Source organism: Chaetodon trifascialis, chromosome 17 (assembly GCF_039877785.1).
Source record: "Chaetodon trifascialis isolate fChaTrf1 chromosome 17, fChaTrf1.hap1, whole genome shotgun sequence".
Taxonomy (NCBI): Eukaryota; Metazoa; Chordata; class Actinopteri; order Chaetodontiformes; family Chaetodontidae; genus Chaetodon; species Chaetodon trifascialis.
Window position 1 is genome coordinate 11,719,308 of NC_092072.1, and position 19,524 is coordinate 11,738,831.

The window sequence follows — 19,524 nt, forward strand, 5'->3', positions numbered from 1 at the left end:
CAACAGTCTTGCAGGAGATTATACATTAGATAAAGAAAGTGAAGCGTACCCTGCACCTGTGATGACATTTTTCTCATTAAACTAAACCGAGCCTGACCAATAAATCATCATGGCCAATATTATTGGATGATTTTAGCTAATCACAAGTTAAATATCAGTACACTTAAAGTATGATGCCCAATAAATAAGTTTTTTATATGTAAGTCCCACTTGTTAAGAAAATGTCACCCAATTCAGCATAAGTTTTCTCTGTCACATTGACATTGGCTTAAAAAATCCTTTATAGACAGATTTAAAAGTTATGAATCGTGGATATTTAGTTACATATCAGGATCAAATTTTAATTTCAAAAATAAAATGTCATCAAAATTTAATCAAATTAAGACCATGATCAAGATAGCAGCAGAAGTATTATTTTATGTGTTCTGCATTAAGTCCGCAACTATGACTGTGCAGATTTGAAATACAATAATTAACCCTGTGGTAGCCCACAGGAAGTTGACCTTAACCTGTGATGACTGTTCATTGAGTTTCTTACAACTTGTGGCGACAGCAGGTCATTGTTTGTTTCCCAACCATAACTAATGCATTGTAAGTTTTCAGTAAAATAAATAAATAAATAAATAAATTTATTTATATATATATATATATATATATATATATATATATATATAGTGGGGCACACGCATCTTGGGGGCACACGCATCTTTTATTTTGTCTTTGGCGCCATTTATCGTTTTGCGTCCTCGTGCGCATGTCCCTTCACCCAGGACCGGAAAAAGTGGGAACTTCGGCCATCTGGATAGTTTAGGAAAACCTCCGCAGGCTGGATTAACATGAGCGAATCGGCAGGTTAGACGGTGTAAATTTAAGATGCACCATGAGCTACTACAGTTGGTTATTTATTTAAATACAGCAAATATTTTAGATAGCAGGAACTGCGTATATCGTAATATCAACCATCCAGTTGTGGGCCCTGTAATGTTAACCATTAACTAGATAACGCTTTTAAAACAGCGTTAGCGGCATTGGAATTATGCAGAGCAGAAAAGCGGTATTCAATATCTTCATTTACAGCTGGCCAATCAGTAAAACATTATCTTTAATAACGTTTAATCGATCGTTGTTTAATATGAAACGTCATTGATGGCGAAACAACAATGTTAACGTTGCTAATAACAAAGCTAACCAAGCTAACGTTACATTTCAATGGAGCTTTTCAGTTTGCTTCTTTATTCTCGGCTTTACTCATTCTGAGCTAAATCCTGAATTAGCTGTATTGTTTTGTGTAATGCTTGTAAGTTAACTTTGACCCATGTCACTTTTAACCATCTAACGTATGAAGATACCGTTAGAAATTACATGAGTGGTACCTGTTGCTAGCCAACACTTCTTCGTGTGCACAGTGGAACATGATGGTAAGACAAAAACTTCTCACTTATCTAACATTTGCTTTCATTTGCATAACAGGATTTAATATCGAAGACTTGATTAGTGTTCCACCCCTAAAAGAAGGTAAACTAGTCAAAGTCGCACGAAGTACAAATGAAACCTATCTTGAAAACCCTGAACACAAGGCTGATAAATGTTTATATCCTGCTGTCAGGTGATGTGCGGGAGCTCAGAGTTGAACAGATGATGGGAAAATTAAGGAGGCTGCAACAAGGTAGTGTTTTAAATTGCTAGCTTTGAATTGTCAAGTGCACATTCATTGTATAACGTAGCGTTACATAAGAGAGAAGTGACAAGACATGGAGGGTATACATTTGGCCTGGTTAGACCCAATAGCGACATCTTATGGAGATGGGTTTTCCCTGCTAGTTGTCCTTTATGTGTATACCGTTTGTTGTTAAAATATATACCTAAAACCTTGTTTGCCTGATTTTATATCAGCATAATGTAACTACAGGATAATTGTTCTTTCACATTTGCAAACTACCGTGAAGGATGGGTTAGGGTTAGTAAATGCGACATGTGAAGTCGGATAGGTCACCGACGCGTCTTTCCTTCTTCGGGTTGAATCGCGCGCCCTTGCTGCGCATGCGTGGCGGTGTGGCCAATCCACTGGACATATTTAGCCGTCGTATTAGGCGATTCTTAGTCTTAGACGTCTGTAATTAAAACCTTTTTTTCGACATTCTGCACAAGTCATCATGACTTTAAACGTAACCGTTACTTAGCCAGAGCAGGATGTGAAGTGATTATCTTGACATTTTACTTAGTCTTTGTGATCGTTCACTTCCGCTTCCGTTGGTAAATCGCACTGTCTTTCACTTTAACTTCCATCGAAAGTAGTTAGGAATGAACATGTGAATCACATTCATTATGTCTAAAAGATATCAGCTGCTCATACAATGTGAAAGCGCTTCAAAACGGAGGTCCGAGGTCGACAGTAAGATTTGAGAAAGTGCACCAATGAAAAGGCTGCGTTTGCCAACCATATGCTAATGAGCACGCGTTTCTTTTATAGTTTAACAGAAAGAATAGCATATAAAACAAAAACAGTTACAGGTTAACATAATATGGGTACGAATTTAAGCATTTAAGATTTTAACTACACGAAGCAAGTATAATATCAACACGGCTGCGGGAATATGAAACCATGAGTAAGACTGCTGTAGGTACTGGATATATCAGTTCTTACATGAATATGCCGACATCTTCAGTGAGGTATATCCTTACCTGTTACTCCATCCGTGGAGTATCAGAATATGATGAATGGAGACAGATGAGATATGATTAATATCTCCGGCTTGAAGGGAACAGCAACACCCTTCAAGACCCATTCTGACATACTTGTTAAATAGAAGAGAATCTAGATTTCTGGTATGTGAGCTATTTCTAATTGTGGCTAAGAGAACATACAAGTTGTAGTATAGGGAGTGGTGGAAGAGTGACTAGTGTAGTGATGTTGTCTTTCACAGAAACAGAAGGTGACAGCTGAATATAGCTCTAAAACTATCACAGTGTAACAATCATAGCAGTTGTCATGTCTCATTTGCATCATGTTTTATTCCAGGTAAAAGAGTCCTGGAAGAAGAAATTAAGGAGATCAAGTCAGTCAGTGACTCTTTGCAGAATGAGCTGACAACTTGTGAGATGCAAAATCAATAATAATTAGATTTTATTTACATACAATACACCTGTTGCACCTGCTGTATGTACCTGTTGCTCTCATGAAGTCACAGACCTACTAAAAATAAATAGTAACTATATTGTATGTATATGTTTTGTATTTGCAATCTTTTAGGCAACCATGTATACTGCGTGTTATTCACCTATCACAACATTCACTTTATGATTGCATAGTATGTATTATTAGTAGACAATGTTGTTTTGTTTTAACAGTACAAATTGAAGCTTACCAACTGGAAGGAATCCATAAAGAAAAAGAAGGTACAAACTCATTAGCCAAACAAACAACTGTAATGTACAATTATGTAGAGCCCCGCAAGTTTGCAGATTTAATGCCATGCAGAGCTAATGTTTTGTTTGAATGTGAACTGGAAGCAAATATGTCATCTATTGTAAATGCAGACAATAAATAGCTGATGAGCATAATTGCTGTGATGTTTCTTTCTCCAGAGTTGTGCAGGAAGCTGCAGTTCCAGTGTGAAGAGTGTGAGCAGGACTCCACCAGGTGAGCTGCACAATGTTATTGAGTGTCTTCAGCTATAATCATGTGTTAGTGATGTTTAACACTAGATGGCAGCAGTGTATCATAGTAGGATCCTGGATATTCTTTCCTTTTGTTCAATCGAAACCTTGCCAGTTTTACTGTCACATATTTGATTTGTTTTCTTCAGTCTGTTTGTGATGTCAGTTCTTATTAATCTTCAATTGTGTATCTGTACTTATACATAAGACCTTTAATTAATGTCTTAATGTCCAAGTTACATAATGACATAATTTTGAAACTCGTAAAATATTGTACTTTTTTAATCATAATCTTTTATTCAGTGGCATATACTGACTCAAGTAACCTCCACCAAGGTGAAATTAAGATGATCAAATATGGTCCTTTGTCTTACTCTGCACATGATTGAATTTGCCGTGTTTGTAAAGCTCTAAAGAAGATTGTATTGTTGTAGCATGAAAGCTTATGAGTGCGTGATTGCATCTTTACCATCCTTGACATCAACCCAAGGTTTATTGGTGGCAGAAACAGTGCATTCATTTAAAGACTTTTGACACTGATACCTTTGCCAACTGTTCACTGTTCTGTTAGACTGCATTTAAATAACATGATTGATTATACTATACACCCCATCCTTTGGTAGTTAATGACTGTTGCACATTTTTGTGTCCGTCACAGGATCATGTAATGATGATATATGCAATATTACACATAGCAGGTTTACATTGTGTTAGACTTGTTCTTAAAGGCCATTGCCTGGAGATTGACTCAAGTCATTATTTACTGTAAATGAGATAAATGTGATTAAATGAGGACTATGCAACAGAAATCTTTTGTGTGATCACTGACAAACACATGAAAGTCTACTGTGCACATGATATGGCTAGGTGAAATAATGGTACTGTGGACATTTTTTATTGTTAGCTATGCGTATACAGTTTCTGAGGACTGAGTGATGAATCGTGTTTTGCAGGCAGTTCAAGCAGAACAAGAAAAGTGACGAACTGCTGGAACAGCGCAAGTGTGAAATCCAGGAACTCAAGCTTAAACACCGGAAGCTGCGGTACCTTTTCAAAGAGCAATGATATATTAAAAAGAGTCATCCAACAACCATTTCAGTGTTGTATAAATTTCCTAAAGTCAGCCTTGTTTCTACAGGATGAAGTTCGAAAACCAACTCCATCAACTTATAGAGCAGCATAAGAATCTGCACTCTATCTTTGTAAGGTTATTTATTGTGGAACTTAATTCCCATCTGAACTGTATTTTCCCAAGGAGATGAGATTCACAAGAAAATGTGATTGCTGTTGATCTTGTTAATGACTGTTGTATTTCATATTTTGTTACTTAGAATCCAGAAAGGCTCCCACTTGAAATAGGGAGTGCTGAGAATACAACAAGGCAGCTGTTATCAGCTGGTAAGTACCCACTCATAATTTGTGCTCATTCCTCTACGAGCATGCATGCAATAAAACATTTATTTTTGTTCATGCATGAATATAGTGTTTTTCCATTTCCTTTGATCTGGTCTTGTCCTGTGATTCTTACAGAGCAAATGAAGTTGGCTGAGCTTCACCGCCTCAGTCAGGAGATAGAAGAGGTGAAGAAACAGAAGCAGGCAGGGACAACAGCTGCAGAGACTCAGGGAGAGGAAAAGCATGTGTTAGTAGGTAGTTTTTAAAAAAAATCTGATTTAGTAGGCTTGTCAGGTGAAAACCTTAAATCTCCCAAATGGGTGGTTTCCCAGTGCTGCAGAAAGCCACCAGACTAGTACAGTGAAAAACTAAACCTTCAGTTCACCTTGAAACAAAATAATCCACACTTGTTGATTGGCAATGCTGACATCCATGGAAAATGTTTGCCTAATGTTTGTATTGATTGTTCTGTGAGGCATGGGCTTGTTGTTTAATACAGTTTGTTGCTGGAATCTATGCCAAATTTGATGTATTTTGATGTACTTGACTGTTGAATGGTGTTTTCCTGATAGGTAGATACCAGTAGAAGTATCCTGTATGGTACTATAGTAATCTTACTATTGATATAAATGTTAGTATTTAAAAATATAAAGTTATTCAAATATTCACATTACATTGTTGTCAAATGGGTTTTATTTTAGCAATCTTGAGCCTATAAATGCAAACAGTACAACCATTCTTTACAATTTACAAACACACTGTATACAGATAAATGCACACAACCACATTCAACTTCAGCGTTCTTTAAAGAGATTCAATAAAAGACTTTAGCAGTATTTCAAATACAATGTAATACTATCTCAGGTTAAAAAAAACAAAAACACGTTGACCCTGTGCAACTGATTTCTCCCAAATTAATGCCAATTAGTTTTTACAGCCAAGACCACATACTTACATATTAATTAACAATAAACACAAGGCACTTTGATGATACAGTGAGGGTGATCATAATCTAATTTGTAACTTAGAATATTACCAAGCCCTTTCTATATAAATATGTACAATATATCCCGAAAAGAAAACTGAATTCCCTGAAGTGTCCACATAGCAATAGATCACCTTTTGATCAGACTTTTTTGATTTAGCAGAGTTGTCAAGTAGCCTGGGAACTGTCCTATATAACTAAGTCTTTGGTTTAATGGTGTTTGCCGAGCAACAAAGGAGTTAAGCACAGGGCGTAGGTCTCACAAGTTCGTCAACTTATGTAAGGAGGCATGGCCCTGTGCCAGCGCTGAAAAATGCAGCCATCCTTTTACTCTTCCTTTCCTTTAGAGGTGATGACTAATTAAAAATATAAAAACTGTCTATTTTTTACAATAATTTGAGGCAACTATAGATGGTTTACATTCTTATTTACATTACTTAAGACAGACTAGTACACAAACTCCACTCCTCTAACATGAAAGCTTGAAGGTCCCCCTTTCTGGATGGTTATTTGACATCTTCACCTCTGAGAGGTGGGTCCACACCTTAATAGAAAGGTCCATAACACTTTTTTGAGTGGCTAAAGTTTGCTACAGGCTCAATCGAAACTCTGCTGCTGTCTCAACATTATAACAGAAAACACATCTCACTTTCTGATTCAGATTTTGTGCCACTCTTCATTCTCCATAATCTCACAGACTTGCTCTTAAAATTTAACCCTTCATCAGTTCTTCATCTGATTATATTCTCATTTTTACTTTCTGGTCTGGGTCAATAATAGTCCTTCTAACTTTGGTAATGCCCCTGGTGGGCCGTTTGGCACACAGCGAATCCACATGGACACTTTCTCCCATTCAGTTTCAGACAAGTCCCAGCGAAACAGAGGCTGAATCCAAATATCAGGACTCCACCACTCTGGCAGACTCGCAGACTTTCAGTCCACAAGAGGACTCAAGCAGACTTCCAGAGAGTCTGCCTGGGGTGCAGACTGATTTAATTTCCCACCATTCAGTGCAATACAGACATGATGTTGTGCTTTTTCCAACTGCCTACTCAAAAACAAAAAGAACTTATCATGAATGTGTCGAACAATTATTTTATTAGATCATGACTTGACTCGTGGGCCAGAAATAATATTCAGCCACATCATCACACAGAAATATGTGGAGGTATAGACTAGAGAGGTCATTATAATGCCTTTTGTTATTGTTGTGTGTAGGCCTGTCTGTCATTGGCTCATATGACCTTGTAGTCTGGCACTTCACAGAGTTGACATATAACTGAATTCCTTAAGCTCAACAGTGGTGCTCCCCGAAATCTTTCATAGGGGTCATTTGGATTCAGCCAGAGACTTGCACGCGCACGCACACACACACACACACACACACACACACACACACACACACACACACACACACACACACACACACACACACACACACACACACACACACACACACACACACACACACATATCACTGGTACTATACACGTGCAGTCAGATACTGCCGTGTTTTATAACTGGCATGTATCCATTTTTTTCCCTCAGGTGCAATATGTACTGCCTTTCTCTTATCCCCTCTAACTCCCTCAGTCACGTTCATACAAGCTCGTTTATAGGTTAGTTGCCCTACCTTTTTGTGTTCCATGATCATCAGCCCACGAAACCAGTAGGCAAGCAGGGGCACTCTCCTTTCTCTTAGTCACCAAATAAGGTAAAAGTGGTACCAGGTCTTGGCAAATAGGCACATTCCAAACTCAATGCTTTTAGATTGATTTCAGCATGTTTACATATTGTCTTTTCAAGATTTATTACTGTGTGAAAATCCAGGAAAGGCTGCAGCGTGGGGCCACAGAGGTACTTTGATAGAGTCGTTGGCACATGAGGCAATGGGTCTTTTTGATCATCTTGCATAAATAGTAGTCCATATAAAAGGTTGCTCCTCCATCTTTCGTTACCCAAGGTTATTCCCCATCTGTTAACAGAACGACAGGGATAACAGTGAATGCAACAACGTATGAACTCCCACCCATTTTGTCTGTCCTTCCCCCCTCTGTGAATGTTTTCAGGTTGCAGGGGACAGTGCTGAGTAGTTTTCTGCTTATCTTAGTGACATTTTAATTTAACCAGCATAGCAGCAAAGGTAAAATCAAATTCAATTGTACCTAAAGAAACTAACAATAGTCATATAGTGGTACTAGACTTCTGGTGTATATACAAAGCAATGAACATTAGCTTGTCCACCAAAATTTATTTTCACAGCTTAAAAGCAGACTCTATCAAACATTAAGCCACAGTTTGGGAATAAAAATGATTTTCAATCATACAAACAGCATCATTAATTTCTGGAATTATGCTGACTGTGCACACAAAAATGATCATTACCACAAGACCTAGTCACATTTTCACACTCACTTTAACTCTTTGAGTCCAAATCTGAAATTTCCTTATACCTCAACATAAACATGTCTGACTGTTTTGACGGCTCAGAATGTTGCAGAGAGATCATTCATATTTTACTTCACGACGTTATAACTGTACTGTGTGTCACTCATTGTCACTGTATACTGCTGCATCTGATCAACGCAAAAAAAAAATTAGGATTTTTTCTTTATATTTTAAACATCTGGATTTTTGTCATCTAATTTGGGATTAACCCATGAGTCCACTAAAACATGTCTTTACCTCTTTAACATTTCATACCTAACCCTACTGTGTTCATATCTCTTTCCCATCCATTCTGCAAACATCATCCTTGCAATGATAGACTACCTCAAAGCGGCTGTAGACCTTCTTCTCCTTCCTCAAACTCTCTATCCTCTTCAGCAGTCCCTCCCGCTCCTGGATGTTGCCCTGTGGTCGCAGAAATCGGTTAATTTTTATGGAGTTCTGTCTCTCCAGCGAGTTCCCCCCGGCAGCATTATCCTTGTCCCCTCCTGTTTCTTCACGCTCCAGTCGGCTTTTCTGGCTGTTGGCCGAGATCTGCTCTAGAATGACTTTGGTGTCATCTCGTAGGTTGCTACTAAACAGCACGGAGTTGCTTGGGGACTGGTATCGAGACGGGCCCGATAGGCCGGTTGATGTTTTGTGATTGGCTGTAGTTTGGTCGGTCGTGGTAGGTCCAGTATCTTTAGATGACGAACTCACTGTGCCCTTATCATCTCCAGAAGATTTCTTTTCTTTATCCTTGGGCCCAAGGAATCCCTTTAGCCTCTGAGTCTGCTTCTTTAAGAAGTCGAGTGTCTTCCCCTCACCCTTTCCCTCACCAAGAGTGTTGATGGACGTGTTAGATCCCATAACTTTTTGCAGTCCTTCCCTAATGTCTTCACGCGGCGCAGCTGAAGAACTATGAGAGCGGCTCTTTTTCATTTCACTTTTCTCTGCATCTGTAGCGTCTTTGGTCAGAATCTCCTCATCACAGGAGATGCGGCGGGGATTCAGTACCTTGATCTTCGGCGGATCCCTCCTGAAGAGCTTAGGCGAAGGAAGGGGCCTCAGAGACTTGAAAATGTCCTTCTTTTGACCCTCTGACACATTCTCCTCTTTGTGAGGTTGAGTTGTTTCTGATGGCTTCAGGGGGCTTACAGAAGGCTTGGCAGAGCTTATGGGTGGTTTTGAGGAACTAACTGAAGGTCTGCGAGCAAGCTCTGCAAGTTTTGCAGAGATGTCTGGCTTCTTTGGTTCACTTTCCGCCGAATGAACAAGAGCAGTTTGGATCTTTGGAGTTGGTGCAGGATTTAGTGGAGGTTTGTCAGAGAGGTCTGGCTTTTTTTCAGCAGGTTCTGGGCCTTTTAGTGATGACTCTGTCCCCATTTTTGAAGCTTTTCTCTTGGAAGCCAGATCTTTGAAATACTGCAGTCGACTAGCTGGGTCATTCATATTCAGAGAGGATGATGTCGTGACTTCAGATTTCTCAACACTTGTCGTCTTTATGTCTTCATTAGTTTTCTCAGGCTCCTCTTTTACTTTAATCACATCTTTCAATGTAGTCACCTTTCCCACTAGCTGTGGCTCTTTCTCCTTCTCTTTTTCTTCTTCTTTCTCTTTCTCCTTTTGCTTCTCATCATCTTTTTCCTCAGTCTTCTTTCTCCACTCAAAAGGCTCACGGGCCTTCCTCTTCTCTAGGATCTGGGCCACAATCGAGGAAGTGCGTACTGAGTCTAACTGCTCGTCTTCCTCTGTGGCTGGTTTTAGGCCCAGGCTACCACTGTGCATCTCTGCCTTGGAAGATGAGAAAATAAGCGAGGAACGCAGACGAGAGCTACGCTGAAGGAGGGGGTTAACACGTGAGCGGAATGATTCATGTTTGGACAGGAAGTGATCTGGAGCCTCTTTTGCCTCCACATCCACACCCACCTCCCTTGCTGCACCCATCTCTGTTTCTCTCTCCCTTTCCTTTGCCATCTCCATCTCTTTTTTCTCTGCTAAAAATGGCTTTAAGTCACTGACTGATGTAAGGTGATCCTTGGTTGTTGTTGTTGGGACAGAGTCTTTACTGGCGCTCTCAGGTAACATAGGTTTTCCGAACCGTGGTCTAAGGATATCCGGTCTGGGTTTGGGGGGAACATTTGGTGCATCCTTTCTTCCAAAGCGGGGAGTTGAACTCGTACTGGCAGTTGGCTGCTGGGACAGTGGAGGATCATCATATGGATCAGGCCCCATAGGTTGAGTCAGACCTTCTTCTCCACTGTCCTCACAAGTGCTGAGATAGGAGTGGATTCTCCAAGTCCTCAGGCCTTGCTTGGCATCTGTATCTGGATCATGCTCTTTATCAGCCTGTTTGGGAAACAGTTTCTTTTCTTGTAGGTGGGGCTGTGTAGGTGAGCTCTGACAGGCATATGCATGACCTATGCTTGGCCTCTTATGGGAGGAATCTCCCCCATACCTCCTAGCTAACGGAGGTGCCTGGTGCTCCTCAGGACCTCTCAAGTCCTCAGATGACAGACACTCTGGGCCATAGTCTCCAGGTGGAGGCTCCTGGTCTGAGCGAAAGCTGGACTCTGAATACTGGTCCAAGGAGAGGTGTGGAGGACGACTTCGAATCCTGTCGTGGTGTCCATGGCTCGAACCTGACTCAAGCCCTTCACTGTAGTAATGGCTACTTTGGATATGCTCCCTGCAAAGAAAATACAGTACTTCTTAGTTTGTCATTATGTGTCAAGACATGTGCTCACATTAGATGGTGATACAAGTGATTATTCTGAATACTTCAGATTTCAAACAGTTGTAGGTATTAAAGAGTTAACTACCTGTGGAAGTCGGTCTCATCCAGATTATTCATGACTCTGTGCTTCATGTATTGCCTCGAAGATGTGTAGCTTTCCTGGGTACCCTCTGCATAGCTGTGCCTCTTGTAAGCACTCATCTCCATCTGCCTGGAAACTATGGACCTCCCCTGCTCCATGAACGACTGCTGCAAACGAAACTGTTGCTGGGAATACTTCCCGATTGTAATTCCGGCCCCAGGTTCAACAGTGTGACGAAATGGGTCATTCCTCCGGAAAGGAAGTGCAAGATTGCGCTCTGAATCTCCATAAGGGAAGGCAGAAGGAATCTCAGGCTGCCTGCGGTAACCTATGGGGTTACGCAGAGACTGGGTCCTCTTCATACCAAACTGGTTGCTTAAGTAACTGCTGGTGCTGCTGGTGTCAGAGAGAGCAAGTGCTCCATCAGATGGATCAATGACTAGTGGCTCAGACTGAGCAAAGAGAATGCGAAACTCTTCATCAAAGGTGGCAACCAGCTCCCCGAGGAAGAGGTGGGCAATGCTGCGGTGGATCTTCTCATAGGACCACATGAAACTTTAAGAAAAGAAGAAAGAACAGTGGATGTAATTAAAGTACTTGTAGAATGAACGGAAAGGGAGTCTTGGCAATTTAATGAAGCAAATTAAAGGACTCACCTGTAGTTGCCACTGAGCACAGCCCTGCAGTCAGCTAGTAGGAAACGATCTTTCACCTGCCCCTTAAATGATTTCCCTGTCCGGGAGTAATAGGTTATTCCTCCCACAGTCCTGACACGCATCATCTGTAGAACAAAATTTCAATGAAGTTACAAACACATGCAAGGCTTAGTGAAAATGATATGTTATAAATAATTCATTGCACCATACAGTAAATGCAACAGCCTAGTCTTCTGAGGAAATGCAATGAAAAGGCAAACTCACAGGAATGAGGTCCAAGTTGACTTTGCAGTTGATGACCATAGAGACAAAGTGATGGACTTCCTGCTCATCCAATAGAATGTAGACAGGAACATGGCGTGCTGCTGCTTCCAAAAGGTCAGCAAAAATGTCAACATCTGTGAACGTGTCCATCACTACTGCAATAACCTGGAGAAGAACAGCAAACCCAAGAAACCTAATCAAGCTTTGGTAAGTAAAATATTTTCTTTGTTCATAAATGAGTGGGTGATTTAAATGACAAAACCCATACATTTACATAATTTGAAGGAACTTGCAGTGGCAGCTGTTCACTGCACATAGAACATATTCTCAAAACTGCACTCACTGAGTCTGCAATACAATGTAGGCAAATCTACTAACTTTACATAACATACACAGTGCAGAAAGATTAATAATAATCCTTAGAACCTGTCTGTCTTCTATGTGCATGTTCAAACACCTGACACTTTATGACTCTCCTGAGTCACTTATACATTTTGTCACAGTAAAGGTGACAGCCATGTGTTGTGTAAACACACCAACAGCAATGGAGGACAGACAGGGCCCACCACACTAACAGGTCTGACTGCTTGTGACATTTGGCATCTTGGCATCTACGCTTTGTGCTAATTACGTTTTTAATTTAGCTAAAGGCCAGTAAGGAAGACATTCATTTGCAAGGGCGTGGTGGCAAAGTTGGCAGATAAAAATGAAGATTAAACGAACAATGTTGTAGCATAAGCCACACACATTAATCACTGACAGTCCTACAACATTTGATAGCGGAAGAGGATACTCAGTATCTCAGTAAGAAATGCAGTGTTCACACATTGTTTCCTATCCTATCATAGCATATTTGTAAATTTAACTCATCTCCATGTTTCCTCCATCTGTCCCTTTTACTTACTTGTCGTGCATTCTTGATGAGCCTCCTGGCCTGCTCCTTAATGCTTGGCATGTCTGGGTCAGACGGGTTGACTAGAGTGGTGACCTCTGTGGGCCCAAGGAAGCTGTGCTGTGCCAGCGGCCAGCCCAGATCCAGGCCCGGGGCAGCCAGGTCAGACTGTACTGGCCAGTAGGTGTCGGAGGAGCCATCAGCCTCATTACCTCCCTCATGGTATGTCAGCTCTAGGACGCTGGATGCTTGTTTGGGTGTCTGGATTGTCGACTTGATAAATTCAATTTCTGGTTGTGCCAGGAAACTGACCACATCTGCGGTCTGGAGGAATTCATAGTAGCCCTGATGTGGCAGGAGACAGAGCCTCATCATTACATCATAAAATGTCTTTTTAAAGTATTTTAAATACATATTTATTAGATACACACGTAAAAAACACACAAGTAGAAAACAGCAGTGTTACCTGTGTGTCATTTTCTATCAGAGCATCAATAGCCAGGCGGTACTCCTCGCGGTAATGTGGGGGCAGGTAGTTTGGGTCAAGGGGGTTATCACCAATTGATGAACTCTGAGATCGGTGTGCCATGGTTGGAGAAAGGCGTACGGTCAAAGGTCAGGGCTCAGAGGGGAGGAGAGGCAAGGAAGGAGAAATCTGAACCTGTGCAGAATAGTCAGACAGAAAGAAAGAAAATGTCAGTGCACAGTGAAATGATGTTGGTGGGTTTCAAATTTGATGCAAAATGGTATTATTAACCTCATTAACCTTACTTACATGTACAGACAGCCTGCTTACGTATTTACGAATAGCATGCAGGCATACAAAACAATTAAATATCCTCATGTGTTCTGTCACATTGCTTTTGTTGGTGCAACGAGACACTGTATGACACTACTTCTCACTGTGATATACTTAAGTATTCCTTTGGGCTACAAGAGGAAGAAAACCGCGTGTCAGGAAACACAAGCAGACAGATTACCTATAACCTCGTACACAAAGTGTCTATTGTTGCTGAGTCAAAGCCTGTGTAGTAAGTTTAATGAGTACACCTTTCATGTTAACACACTTTTACCGGCACACGATACCACAAGATTATTCTCTGGCATAAGTTAATAGCTGGGACAGATCTCTGCCGAAATATTTCCTTTCCTAACCAAAGTCTTTGCTTACAAGGCAAATTAATGCAGTTAAGAAGAGAAAGAGGCAGATTCTAATCTGAATAATTCATTATTAAGTTGTCTTTGATGTATTTCAATGCAAGTTTGATGGTTTGTTTTTATCATTACTGTTAATATTATACAAATACAAAATAGACATGGCACTCTCACAAAACTAAAAACAACTGCTGACAACTTAATGTCATATAATATCCGACTGGGTGACCCTGGGCGATGATAAAGACCAATACAAAGAGTCCTTTGTAGTTCATCATAGACTACATTTTTATAGTTAGACAGTGATTCAAAGTTGACATTACTTAACTTTAGTTTATGGCATCACACACCCTGCTTAATTGCCCCTGTGATTACAGCAGCATTCAGCAATGAAACATCCTGCCTGCGATAGCACCAGTGATTAACTGAAATTCAATCTGGCTTGTGAGAAAACCAAACCTAAGGGTGAGAACAAAGAAAAACAACAGGATATGGAAAACACAATGGGAGGTGTCAGGGAGAGGTAGGACAGGCATAAAGAGGTGTATAGACAGGTTCTCCCATGTTTCTGCTCTGTAGATTTTCATGCTTCAAGGTGCTACTCAGACTTCATCCTGAAAAATCTGTGCCAGTCAGGAAACACAAATTGATTCAGGAGAGTGGGATGAGTAAGCTATTAGGTATACCATAACTTTAACTGACTTAAAGCAAGTGAATGGAGCAAAGGCAACTAAATGGGATTACAAGGAATGGCATAATAATTAGGGCTGCAACTGATGATTCATTATTGATTCATCAGAAGGTTATTTTTATGATTGATTAATAATTTGTACATAAAATGTCTGAATCATTACAATTTCCTTAAGGCTCAAAGTGATGCCATCAAAGAGCTTCTCTGTCCAACCTGTTCTTAAAAACCAAAGGATGTTCGGTTTATCATCAGATAATGAAAAAAAAGAAAAGCAGCAAATCGTAACAACTGGGAAGCTGAAATAAAGTTGTGTCAAAAAAGCTACTGATTAGTTTTCATGTAATCATCTACTTGTTTCAGCTTTAATAACAATAGCTGGCACCACTCTGCTTAGTAGTCAGTTTATCCATCATTATTTGGTATCTGTTTATTATTTTATGGTTTACTGTGTCTGCCTCTAAAATATAAAGTGGACCATAGAGGCCACTTGAAGGAGGAGATAATGAGGATGAAGACTTGTGACAAAGGTCCAAGGCTGGATTCCAACCCACAACAAAGTTATGTGTTATGTACCATCAACTGAGCCAACTGGAACACCCCCTCATTGATATTTAATGTGGTCGTGACAGCTGCATGCTGGATGGGTCATCTGATGGTGGAGATGTGGGTTAACAACCACTACGCAGGTCAAGTAACCAAAGCAAGCTGGTAAATCTCAGGAATATTCATGGGTTCCTTCTGCATTTTGTAGCCTATGGTCAAAACAGGAAGTGTTTTTGACTGGGTGGATATATCACCATGGAAATGTGCAGCCTGAGGAACTATGGTTGACTGGCAGTCTGGGTATATATGATCAGGATGGGTGTGTGTAGCGTGGGGTCTGAGTGGGAGGGTGAGTAGTTGACTTGTAAGGTTGTACCTGCTGTAGAAGTGGGTGTGAGACATGCTTGCTGTAAACTTCCAAGCACACAAGAAAAGGGCCCAAGTTATAACCCACAATCACATGGAGAAGCCGGTTTACTCAGAGGTCTGGTGAGTCATTGGGTAGCCCGGCCTGGCCTAGCCTGCAGATAACTTGCAACACGTTGGACTCTGGTGATTCATCTGCTGGTAAAATGGCTGACATCCTGTTTCCTTTCTCCTTTTTACTCTAGAAATTAGGCCATTGCGGTGTGTTGTTGCCATTTAAAAGTTCCATAGTGGGCAGGAAGGCACATTAGGCGTACATACTGCTTGCGCGGAATAATTTTACTCCTGCCAGGTTTCTAAAGCGGGAGAATCACAAGTGTGTCGATCTGTCTTGTTTCATTCTTTATTTTAAAGAAATCTAGCAGCCTGGGGCTTGATTTGTATGAAAGTGAACTGTGCTGATGCAGCAGTAGCGTGCATACCTGAGGACTTGTGATAAGGCCATAAACTGAGAGATGTGCACCTGCATGCGCTCATCCTAATGTGTAAATCTCAGATGAGCCATCGAACATGTTTGGCAACACAACAGCACAAAAAAGTGCCTTTCAAATTATGAAATCCTTAACAGTGCTGTTGTTGTTTTTCAGTAAGAAAAGAAGAGCCATTAACAGTTACCTCCTCATTATTGATTAATCTTTGAATCATTTTCTTGATTAACTGTCAGAAAACAATGAAAATTATCCATCGCTGTTTCTCAGAGTTTAAGGTGACGTCTTAGGTGCTTATTTTATCCAACCAGCAAATCCTCACAGTTGAGGAGCTGTTAAAACACATCATAGAGGAAGGCAGTGAACCAGTGCAAATGGACCCTGAGGTGGATATGAGTGAAGTAAGTGACTCGAGAGCACAGCAGCACTTAACACAGCCCGGGGTTTCTTTCCCAGCCTCCTGACCTCTGGGTCACTGCAGATTATGAACATGTAAGAAGCCTGGCAGACTTCCTCACCTGGCTGACTGGTTGGATATCCAAGCAAATACTGCTGCTTTGTTTGTTGTTATAGCAACTGCAGTAAGCATCAAACTGTAGATATTGACACATGATAATAGAGCTCTTTCATTCTTGTTTCTCTCTCTCTCTGTTCCTCCCTTAGTTATAAAGCTTTCTGTTGCCCACACAAGGATGAGCCTGCCCTAAATGTACCATTAACAAAACCAGTTTGAAACACTAAACCACCGCAGGGCAGGCAGGCAGTCAACAGACTGCAGCTCCTCAAAGCAGATAGACCCAATATACAGATGTGCCCGATATTTGTTCACTAAGCGTGTAAATGGCTTCTCTGCATTCCTGCATGAACATCGACATGAGAAAAAGGGCGAGAGAGAAAACGTGACGAGCCGAGGGAGGGAAAATATGTTTCATCTGTCTCAACATGTGAGTGAGAGAAACAAGCCTGAGGAGACACAAACTATCAAGCACAAAGTCCAAAAAAAAAAAAAAAAAAAATTCCTCTCTGTGGCGACACAGACATTCAAACACGCCTCACTAAATAAACACCATGATTGATCCCACATACTTCTCCGGTCACTTCAATTTGTGTGATAATTCAGTGTGAATGAAGTGAGACGACAACACCTGAAAACAGGTTTGGAGGGATGAGCCGGTGATCTGCCCATGCTCCTGTCACAACCTTTCAATGCCACTTTTGTCAGATTAAGACACAAAAACCCAGATAAGAGCAAACACAGAGCACCACTTGTCTCTCTCGACATCATCACACCTCAGCACAACTGTTGAGTGCTACAAAAAAGACGGCTCAAGGTCGGCCGAATATATTCTGTATGTGAGAGCAGACGACACTGATCCTTTCCCAAATGTGTTTCATGGAGCAGCACTGCTAGAAAAACAGGTCCTCTGAGGCCCTCGTCATCTGTTCCAACTGCCTTAATGTCTGCGGTTACCTCGGGTGGAAAACCCTACAATAAAAGCATAAAAATGTTTCAACTTTGCCTCCTGTCTCCCCCAGAAGCACAATGTTGCTCATACATGACTTACAAAACCTTTCATGAATAGACAGTAGCCCTTTGTAACTCATACAATGCAAACAGAGCTATGAATGGGATGCAGCCTCGGCCATATGGCGAGTGTGACAAGATGAAATCTATAATGAGAAGCACGCAAGCACAGACAAACCACAGAAAAGCGGGCACTGCAAACTTTTCCCCCTCAAATTATAACCACATGTCGGACTATTCCTATCCAGTGAGTCACTTTGAATGAATCGAAGCAAAGCCTGGAAAGGTGAAGTTCAAATCAGTGTGTTGCTTGTTTGCATCGAAGCTGCAAACAAAATTGATCTGTGTGTTTGCAATAAAGATACAACCAGTCTATAGATCGATGAGTCTGTAGGAGAGGACATGTGGTGGGTGTCCGCCTTGCTCAACAGACAAGGCTGTATGAATAGAAGGCAAGGACTCTTCCTTAACTGACCATTTATCTCTAAATTAGAAGCATCTCAAGTTGCTCTAATGACATGACCTCCAATGAACATGAACATTGTGCAGCCAAGACATGCTTGTTGCAGTGTCTCTGCCCTTTCAAGCATTATTTATTACCTGTACTTCCCTACAATACAGTGCAGACAAAACTCTACTGAGAAGAAGTAGCTGTTTTTTCTTGAATGTTTTCAAGTTTGTCAGGGCCAGCCAGCGCAGAGCCTTTGTGTGCTGGGACTATAATAACAGAACTGCTCAGGTTTTACAATGCTCAGCGGCTACCTGGATGACTTCTACAGACTTCCTGATGAGGAAAGAAACCAACAGTTCAGTGGTTTATTCCACTCACATCGAGGACTAGAATAGAATAGAATAGAATAGAATAGAATAGAATAGAATAGAATAGAAGTTGTATGCAGACATTAAACCAAGAAGATGCCATTGGAGTAGAATAAAACAGGATACAGCTATACTGGAGCACGGGACAGGACAAAGTGGAAGAGTTTAAATAATAAAACAGGAGGCGTTAGAGTAGAATAAACCCTCTGTACAGACTGTTCTTTTGTCCCTCTTTGTACTTGCAAAGTTCGCTTTTTCCCCACTCCGTACCTCCTAACTTCGCTGCAGAACTCGTCTCTTATCTCGTCTTTCTGCCGACGGTGAAACGGCCGATGTGTCTCCTTCCCGTCCGTGCGTCACATTCCTCAGATGGGCCGCGAACTCCACCCAAACCCCCGGTGCGCACCCTCCAGCGCCGACCAGCGAAAACAGGCGAGGCGAGGCAACGCGGACACCAGGCCCGGGCTGAGCGCTTCCCTCGGCGATTTCAGAAGCTCCAGAGCCGCCGCCACTGACGGACACTGAGCGGCGCGGTGAATGAGGAAGGACCGGGGCGGCTCCTGTTAGGCAGGGCTTTCCCACCGGTGTGACTCCTCCCAAACCCGTTGATCACTGGGAGCAACTGGAAGCTCACTCCCAGTGGCATGTTTCAAAAGTGCTGGTCTTTATCTCAGGGCAGTTAATTGGTGTCTTATCCGGCCTTCGTGAAACAGAGAGGGACGCGTCTCCAAACTTTTACGCAAAACTCTTTCAACAGCCAGCGTTTTTCCAAATACACCAGAGGATAATTCACCCTTCTATCACTGACCCTTCACACTGTTCTTGGCTCATATTTGCGTTTT

General features: G+C 41.3%; 3 protein-coding genes and 1 non-coding gene across 5 annotated transcripts in view; 2 read left to right on the forward strand and 2 right to left on the reverse strand.

Annotated features, from left to right (window-relative positions):
- Window positions 1-19,524, reverse strand: part of uqcrb (ubiquinol-cytochrome c reductase binding protein) — a 140,375-nt gene that overhangs the window by 100,864 nt on the left and 19,987 nt on the right. The window lies entirely within an intron of this gene.
- On the forward strand, window positions 837-5,318 carry LOC139346134 (synaptonemal complex central element protein 1). The gene is made up of 8 exons (XM_070985064.1): window positions 837-852; window positions 1,607-1,666; window positions 3,020-3,094; window positions 3,349-3,396; window positions 3,586-3,640; window positions 4,611-4,700; window positions 4,796-4,859; window positions 4,989-5,318. Exons 1-8 carry the CDS (start codon window positions 837-839, stop codon window positions 5,316-5,318), a joined length of 738 nt encoding a protein of 245 aa, XP_070841165.1.
- Window positions 2,660-2,792, forward strand: LOC139346448 (U8 small nucleolar RNA). The gene has a single exon (XR_011603273.1). It is a non-coding gene; the product is annotated as a U8 small nucleolar RNA (small nucleolar RNA).
- On the reverse strand, window positions 7,505-19,296 carry fam83hb (family with sequence similarity 83 member Hb). Of its 2 annotated transcripts, XM_070983957.1 has the most exons (8): window positions 18,953-19,296; window positions 13,562-13,756; window positions 13,108-13,440; window positions 12,204-12,368; window positions 11,940-12,064; window positions 11,287-11,838; window positions 8,810-11,153; window positions 7,505-8,012 (listed from the first exon to the last, which is right to left on the reverse strand). In XM_070983957.1, exons 2-8 carry the CDS (start codon window positions 13,682-13,684, stop codon window positions 7,992-7,994), a joined length of 3,663 nt encoding a protein of 1,220 aa, XP_070840058.1. In that variant the 5' UTR covers window positions 13,685-13,756; window positions 18,953-19,296; the 3' UTR covers window positions 7,505-7,991. The 2 variants fall into 2 exon arrangements, with proteins under 2 accessions (XP_070840058.1, XP_070840057.1); XM_070983956.1 differs by lacking the exon at window positions 7,505-8,012 and having other exon boundaries at window positions 8,756-11,153.